The sequence below is a fragment of the Gossypium hirsutum genome, chromosome D07, assembly GCF_007990345.1.
Source record: "Gossypium hirsutum isolate 1008001.06 chromosome D07, Gossypium_hirsutum_v2.1, whole genome shotgun sequence".
Classification (NCBI taxonomy): Eukaryota; Viridiplantae; Streptophyta; class Magnoliopsida; order Malvales; family Malvaceae; genus Gossypium; species Gossypium hirsutum.
In genome coordinates this window covers 32,639,684-32,648,547 of record NC_053443.1, presented here as the reverse complement: position 1 = coordinate 32,648,547, position 8,864 = coordinate 32,639,684, and the positions used below count along the sequence as shown (strand labels likewise).

General features: G+C 32.9%; 1 protein-coding gene across 1 annotated transcript; it reads right to left on the bottom strand.

The window, feature by feature from the left end:
- Positions 1-3,266: 3,266 nt before the first annotated feature.
- On the bottom strand, positions 3,267-5,837 carry LOC107954688 (U-box domain-containing protein 9). Its single transcript, XM_016890319.2, has 2 exons — positions 5,214-5,837; positions 3,267-4,629 (listed from the first exon to the last, which is right to left on the bottom strand). The coding sequence occupies exons 1-2, from the start codon at positions 5,520-5,522 to the stop codon at positions 3,544-3,546; spliced, it is 1,395 nt and encodes a 464-aa protein (XP_016745808.1). The 5' UTR covers positions 5,523-5,837; the 3' UTR covers positions 3,267-3,543.
- Positions 5,838-8,864: the final 3,027 nt, after the last annotated feature.

Sequence of the window (8,864 nt, the reverse complement as noted above, 5' to 3'; positions counted from 1 at the left end):
TCTCTTGCCATAGTGATGTTGCAAAGTTTGGAATTGATCCACCTTGCTCATCACGAATGCCACTTGCCTCACCATATTGGTGGTAAAAAAAATAGAACCGGTCTCTGTCTCACCATGTTGGTGTTGAAAAAAACAAAACTGATCTCCCCCTCGCTATGTTAATGTTGAAAAAATCAAAACTGATCTCCCCCTCGCCATGTTGATGTTGAAAAATAAATCAAAATTAATTTCCATCTCGTCATGTTGATGTTGAAAAATCAAAATTAATCTTCGCCTTGCAAAATGTACGAACAATATCTCTATTAAAATCATAGGTGTACAAGGGTGCATACACAACTCATATACCTTAGCCATCGCCAGAGTCTTGGTGAAATGATATAACACGTCTTTGGTACACTCTCAATATTTGTCGAAATCTCCAAAAATCTTGAAGTCAGCTCACGCATCATATGCTTTAGCCATTTACAAAGTCTTGGGAAAATGATATAACTCGTTTTTGGTCCATTCCCATTATTTGTTAGTCTTCAAAAGTCTTGAAGTCAACTCCCCAACAATCTCCTTTTCCTTACTTAGCGGTACACCTTTAACTTCGATGGTTAATTATAGATGAAGATACTCTTTTATGACATTTGAAATACACCATGATGAGCTCAAAAAAAGCAAAACAACAAAAATAAAAATAAAAAAAATTGCAAAAAAAAAAAAATCTCGAAATCTCATGAAATTTATGGAAGCATTCTTTACAAAGTATGTCGTTGATCTCCATAAAGTTTGATGTCGTGCGTTGGTTGCTCCACAAAGCTTACCATATTGGCATGCTTGCATAAACCACGATGCTTTTCGTTTTCCAGTCTCTGTCTTTGCTCTTGAAGTAAAGATTTGCTGAAGGAAATTCGTTGCTGGATCTTGCTTTTACAGATAAAAACATAAAGGGAGTTTTTCATGAATCGACAATTTTAATTGCTAAACAATTTTAATTGGGATAGAAATACCAATTAAAATTAACAAGTTTTCATGCAAATGATTCCTTATAAAGCTACAACTCGATAGTGACGTCAGCCATATGTATTTAGCATATAGCATGACCACTTTTTTTTGGGCGTAATAAGCATTGCCACTTAATTATTCCATGGAAGGTCATTTACATATAGCTCATGGATTCACTGTGATGGTGTCGAAATTCAATTTAAGCTAAGACTTACCATATATAAAGCAATTCAAAACAGTCAAAATTTGCAAGTTGTGTTCAACATCAGAATTTCAGCTCATTTGACATACTCTTGTGTGCGTCATTAAGTTTAAAGGGGACGAAGAAAATTTTCTGACCAATTATAAAACGATTTGTTTCAAGTTAAAATGACTGTAGGTCAAAGTCAAAGTTATCATGAATGAAAATGATAATATCATATCTATATTATAATTATTATTTTTAATTAATGAAGAGATAAATAATAAAAAATTATATTATCACTAATTAAAAATAAAATAATTAAGTGATAATATTAAATAATTATTTTATCTCTAATTAATTAAATTAGTATGAGATCAATAATAAATAAAAGAAGCAATTAGATTCTACTGTAACTCTCTTTTATACAACTAATCAGCACATGTCAAAGTCTAGAGGAACACTGCAGAAATCTCTAAAGAAATTAAAGAAATTCTTATGAACACCACACACGTTCAGGAGAAAGTCACCTCTCTATCCAATTCAACTGTGGAGAAGAAGCCAACACCCATTTTTGAAGAAAGTTGAGAATTTCTTTATATTCAAGAAATTTTCAGAGATTATAACTTTTTTATCCTACGTTTGGTAGGAGTGTTACTTTTTATACATGTTTTAATATATAAGTTATCAATAAATTAATTTAATTGGTAATATTTAACCACTTTCATAACTTATTTTTAACAAAGGGAAGAAATTTTTCATTTATTTTGAAGAAATCTTATTTTTTACACAAATATTTACTCATCTCTCATTTTATTACTCTAGTAACCAGACGAATATTAAATTACTAATAAAATGTAACTCTGAATTTTCGAGTTTAACTTTTAAAAAATTTTATTACAAACTTCATTGTTACATATGCTTCCAATAATAATTTCCTTCTCTATCTTTTAAGCTATTATCGTTCATATTTCTTTGAGATTTGGATTGTAACAAACTCCAGTCGTGGGATTTGAGGATTTTTGCCTGAATATAATTTTAAATGGTTCGAACTAAAAGCAATAAGGAATCAAGATTTAAGTACCACTTTTAATAAAAAAAAAATTAAATACTTAAATGGAAAAAACATGATAAAGAACTGATTTTTATTTTATTTTAACTTATTTAGTCGAATATTCTCCTTCTCTAAAAATAATCTAAATTTGAATCATAATTATCTATATATATAAAAAGCAACCATAATTATGATTTAGGTGCTCAGAAACACTAGGACGTGTCCTAGGACCGCAATGCGTTGAAATTTTGTAACATTAATGAATTAGGCAAATCGGTGGTGATGGAAGTTCGGGGCACCAAAATTTCAGGCTGCAAAACCAACACGCTTTTAAACAAATGCAAATGCAAAGACGTTAGGGAATGTTTGGTACGCAGTTGTTTTCTAGAATGTAAAATTATCCACCCCAATCCTACGTCAATTATCACTAAGGTAGTTTGGTAAGAAAACGTGTAGATAATAAAGATAGTAGAGATGGATATCGTAAGTCACTTTCATAATCTCAGTTTTAAATCAACCTTACTCTTTCATCTAATTGCTTCCATGGGACAAAACAATGGTGTTAAAAGGAGACTTGCTAATATTAGATTTAACACAAGTACAAGAAGAAAAAATTATGCTTCCTTTAACAGTGGGTATCTGGTTGTGAATTAACTGTACCTCATATTGAAATATGGGTACAAAGTTGTGGTAGGCACAGCAGTAAACTGTTACAAAGAAGACTTTTTGGAAAGGGGGGGACTGGGGAAGGGGCAGGCAGCAAATTGGAAGGACCACAACCCCAAAAATCGCCAAATATGAATACATTTTAAGGACCATTCATTCCAACTTTTGGATATGAATACATTTTAAGGACCATTCATTCCAACTTTTGGATTCGTTTATGAATCATCCATAGTGTGATAAAAAGGTTGGCTGTTTCTTCGATATGAGCCATTTTGCTATTGCTAGAAATATTCTAAGCATCTACATTGTACCATGCACTATGCCAGCCGAAGTTGGAAAATAAACATCTTTCTGCCATAATTCCAAGGTTTAAGGATATCAAGTTGAAATGGAGAAAAGTTGTATTTATGATAAGTTTCTGTTACTTGTAAACTCCAAAAGCCCGCTAAATCAAGTTATTGGACCAACCAAGAAGAGAAAATCTTTATAAACATAAGCTTCCAGAGTGTTTATTAACAGCAGCTAGCTCGTAAAACTGAGATTAAAAACTCTGATGAGGCACAAGAATTTACAAAAGCAGAGTGATGATAAGCCGCAATGATCACCGAGAGTCGGAAACAGAATTTACAAATGATGCACACAGCAAGTAATGTCTTCAAGCAGTATGAGTAATATTAACAGCCCTTCTTAGTCTCTCCAGAATGCCATTCGCTTTTCTTTTGGCTCTAGAAGTTCCATCTTGAGCTAGCTTGGATATTGTTCCATGGGTACTCTCTTCTTCCCTCAATGCTTTCCACTTGGTCCGATCATTAAGACATACAGTGTGGAGGATTGCGATGCAATTTTCCTTGTTGCGTTCGCAGGTGCTCTCCCTGATAATGCGAAGCAAGCAAGGAACACCTCCAAGCTCTCCGATTTCCTCTATAGCCCTTTGATGAGTTGAAAGCATTGCGAGGATGGCCAACAACTCATCAACAAGAACACCATCCATAATCTTTTTTAAAATGACACTCACCGCACTGTCCCTCACGGCTCTTGCCTTATTCTCATGAATAATGCAGAGGTTAAATATAGCAGAGGCAACATCTTTCATTGCTAATGGATGACCCTCATCTAGAAGGTCAATGAGAGGTTTTAAGGCACCTGATTTACCAATAAGTGCCTTGTTTGAATCAAGAGCGGATAGAGTGAAAAGTGTTGCAGCTGCATTGCTCCTTGTTTCAATCGTTCCGGATCTCAATGCTTCCATAAGAAGAGGAATAACCATTGGAGTTTCAGCAACGAGCTTCTTATTGCTGTCATGGATTGAAAGGTTCAAGAGTGTCGTGATCACATCTTCCTGGAGGTCAGGATGAACACAGCTCTCAGATTTGCTCCCGGAGAGCGGGGTGAGCAGTTGAGGAATGGCATCGACAGATTCACCAAAAAGTGCACGGAATGAAGGCATCTTTTTCGTCAACATCCGAAGCTCCTTTGCTGCTTCCTTCTGTTGAGGAAGCGCAGCACACAACTTGTCAAGCAAAGAAAAGAAACGATCACGCTCTGCTTCCGTGACCCCCTCCTCTTTCCCATCCATAACAGGGTTCGGCAATTCTATTCCCTGACTCTTGCTCCACTGCGATATCATATCCCTGATTAGATTATTCGGAGTTAGAATCGTGTGTGAAAGAACCTGTTCGGTCTGAGGGCAAGTCCTATTCCCCGCATTCAGCCATTTCTGTATAAAGGGTCTGTCGTATGTCTGCACATCAGAAAATGAAACCAAATCAGGTATCAAGACAGACAAAACAGACAGAATTCATCAAAGCTTAATGCAAACTACAACAATAGATCCAAAGGCAGGAACTCGACTCCATGGACATCAAATTAAAATAAAAAAACTAGTAAAAACAATCATCTTAGAAGGATTTTGCGATTCATCCATTTCCTTTCCCAAATAATTCGATTCTCTAACACCCATAATGCTATTAATATACAAAGAAAAACAAACCAAATCATATCGCATCAAAGAATTGTAATCTTTAAATAGCTGAGAGACTAGAATAAATACTCACACTGTACTTTGTAATCTTTAGTCTCAACTAATTACATCAAAATCACTCTTAAATGATGATAATTTTCTTACTAAAACAGAAATGCAGAAAAGGAAATTCACTTTAAATGATATAATCTGAGGACAAAACAAATATACAATTATAAAATAAATAAAATAAATCTCACCTAAATTATCTCAATTTGTGTTCCTTTCGATCTTCAATAACAATTCAAAATTTTCATAAATATTTAAAAAAAAATAACAACAACAACAAGAACAAAGGTGTGTACCTGGCCAGAAGCTAAAATGACAGGATCTCTCATAAGCTCTTTAGAAAGAGGACATTTAAACTCCTCAGGACAGGACAGCGCTTCGTGTAACTTCAGGGACGAGGTCGTAGTGGTGGTGGGCACCGTCGATCTTTTATTGAACTTAAGTTCTCTCAAAGCGCAAAGAGCATCTTTAGCTTGATCAACGGTGTGGATGGTGTAATCCTCATCGTCGACGATAGTCTTAACCAGCCTCTGCAATTCTTTCTTCAATTCCACCGCTCTCGCTCTAACCGTTGGATCAGAACTCAACAACCCCGTTTTCGCCATCTGATTCTCCCCCAGCCCCGCCACCCCCAACCCCAAAAAAAAAACCAAAATCAGAAAGCCGTTAATTATTAACAAAAAGAAAAAACCAGACAATGAGAACACTCTGTTTCATTTGTTTTCTTAACTCAATTCCAAACTAATTTCCAGTTTAATTTTGGGGGTGAACTGAGAGAAGACGAAGAACAAGCAAAGACAAAGTTCAAACTTGTCACTTATTACTTTTTCTCTCTCTCTCTCTCTCTCTATTTATTTGTTTTCTTTTTTTAATATTGTGGGAAATCTGTTTGTTTCTTTCCAAACACGCCGCTTAATGAGTTTCAGGTCATCTTACCGTTCTGTCATATTTAAAGGATCATTGTTTTCAATCCAAGGCCTAGATTTGACCACGTCACTGTTTTCTTTCCATATACACACAAAAGAACGACATAATAAATAAAGAAATATAGAGAGTTAAAAGAATTTTCTTTTTGTGGCCAAATAAAGAAATGGGAGAGACAAGGAGAGCTGAAATAAAGCTAATTTTTTATAATTTTTATTTTCGGTATCAAAAATTAAAAATTTTCTAATTGCCACTTCTGTTAACAACTATTTTTATTTTATTCCCTCAATTTTAATAAGTTTTTTATCTTGGTCACTCCATTAATTTATTATTATTGTATACTCATTTTTGTATCTAACTTTAATAAGTTTTTATTTTGATCACTCATTTACTTTTTAAAATTAATTTGATTTTTTTTTGGTGAAAAATGATAAACAGAAATACAACTTAACAACTACTAAAAGACTCTAAAAGCTTTGTCTTGTTGGATAGCCGTAACTACCAAATCAGGAGGTATTTTAAAGATATGAAGGGAAGCCTACCAAAAGAGACTAATCTTTGTCAATTGATCTGTAATTAAATTACACTCCCTAGGAACATATTTAATTTCCCACTGACCTTTAGAGCGCAAAAACCGTTTAACTCTTCTGAGCAAGGTAATACCGGAGTCCACTAACTCCTCCATGGACAAGGCCCTAACCACCTCAAAGTTATCTGTCTAAATCCTGACTTTCTTATAGCCCTTATGTAATAAAATGAGAATTCCATCAAGAATACCCCAAATTTCTGCTCCAAAGGCGAACATCTGCCCAAATAATGATTGAAGCCCAAAATCCAATTGCCAACCTGATCACGAACCACCCCACCTGCGGAAGCATTTCCGGAAGCTTTAGCCACTGCTCCATCAGAAAATAAATAGACTTAATTGTCTTCATAATGAGAATGAAATTCCGAATTTGGTGAGTTAGGCTTGACCCCATTTAGAAAATAGTTAAACTGTTGGGCCCAACTGAGAGAGACTTTTACAATTTCATAAGCCGTTTAATTGAAGTTTTGGAAGATGAAAAGATTTTTGTTCTTCCAAATTCTCCAAGCAATTACTTTTCAAGCCGTCAAATTAATTTGATTATACTTCGTAACAAATTACTTAGGTTTTTACATGAAATTGAGTAATTCAAATTTGAAGGGATTTTTTTTTTGTAATTCAATTCTCTATAATAATAAAAAACTAGGTTTTTCCCTAAAAAGAACTCAAGATTTTCCTTTTTTACTAGAAAAACCTAAATTTTAATTTTAAAGATGAAAAAAATAAAGACAATTAAAAATATAAAATGATTTTTTCTTTAAAAATTTTAATTTTTTTGTAAAACTCCATTTTTATTTTTCTATAAAAAAAACTAAAATGATAAAAAGTTAAAATGATAAAATGATTTTTCCTTGTAAAAATCTAAATTTTCTCTATAAAAACTAGGTAATTCCCTATAAAACCCCAAGTTTCTTGAGAAAACTAAAATTAATTTTTTAAAAATAATTTAAAAAAAGAAATGAGTGATTAAAATGAAAACTTATTAAAGTTGGGTGACTAAATGAGTGTACAATAATAATGAATTAATGATGAGTAATCAAAATGAAATCTTATTAAAATTAGGTTACTAAAATGAAAAGGTTGTAAACGGCAATATCCAATTTGCAAATTATTTATTTTCAATGTTCAAAATAAAAATTTACTTTTGAAAATTTGTTAATAAATTTATTTATTAAAAAAAAAAGGCTTCATGGACTTGTCTGTTATTTTGTAATAGTGAAGGAGAATCTTTCCCATTTATTATCCCGTGGCATGGAATTAGGTATTTTTGCCACGTAAGTGTCTGCTTTTATTATTTGGGACTTTTTGACTTTACATTTTACATCTCTAGTTTATCAAATAAATAGCGTAATGCAAACTTGTTCTTATTAAATTCTTAATATTGTTAGTAAACTTGGCTGATGATGAAGTATAAAAAGGGATTCATAATATTGTGTTCACATAACTTGTGTAATATTGTTAAATAAGGCCTCCAAAAACACCAATAATACCTTCGTTAAATTGAATTAATATCACATGATGCATTTGCTTTCATCAATCTTTTTTTTTTCAATTAGCTGTAGTTGGTAGGTTCCAACTTTGGTACCATATTTGAGTAGTATTTTCGGTAAAAGTGAACGTCTTGGATTTTATTTAAATTTTATTTATCTAAAATTATTCTAATGTTAAATAAATTATGTCTGTGCTTTGTAATATCTAATTTAAACATGTAATCATTTGAATTTATTAACTTTATAATTATCAATTAACGTAATTTTACTTATTACGCTTTAAACAATTTATAAGAAAAGAACGATAATGATATTGATGGCCATACAGACTATATAGCGAGCAAGCGGAGCACTACATTCAGAATAAGGACCCACATGTAATGTACACAATCAATGATTCAATTCGCACCGCAAATTTGTGTTTAATAAATTATGTATTCACCATTGTAACAACATCTCTTACTTTAATATAGAAATGAGGTATGTCATCTGATATGAAATATATGTTTGATGATGAGTTAGCTTATGATTATGCATATGAATGAGAAATGGCATATGCATTATTTTGTATAATGTATTTGAATATTGGTACTCTATTAACTAGTCAGGTTGAGTCGAATATAAATGGCATGTTATTGGATTTGATTATGTTCGAGATTATGCACTTATGCGTCAAGATGCACCTCGTGTGCCAGGATGCACTTCATGTTCTAGTATGCGTTGTGTGTTCCAGTGATGCGCTTCAAACGCCAGTATGCACTTTACGTGCCAGTTTACCCTACTTTGGTTTATCCGATGATGCACTTCGGTGCCAATTTGGTGTGTTGGTTGGACGATCCGTGAATCCATCTGATTCTAATTCATATTAATAGGGATTTATAATCAGTAATCTTGGTAAATGGCATATAAATGAGATGGCATGATGATATGAAATGATTTGTGTACAT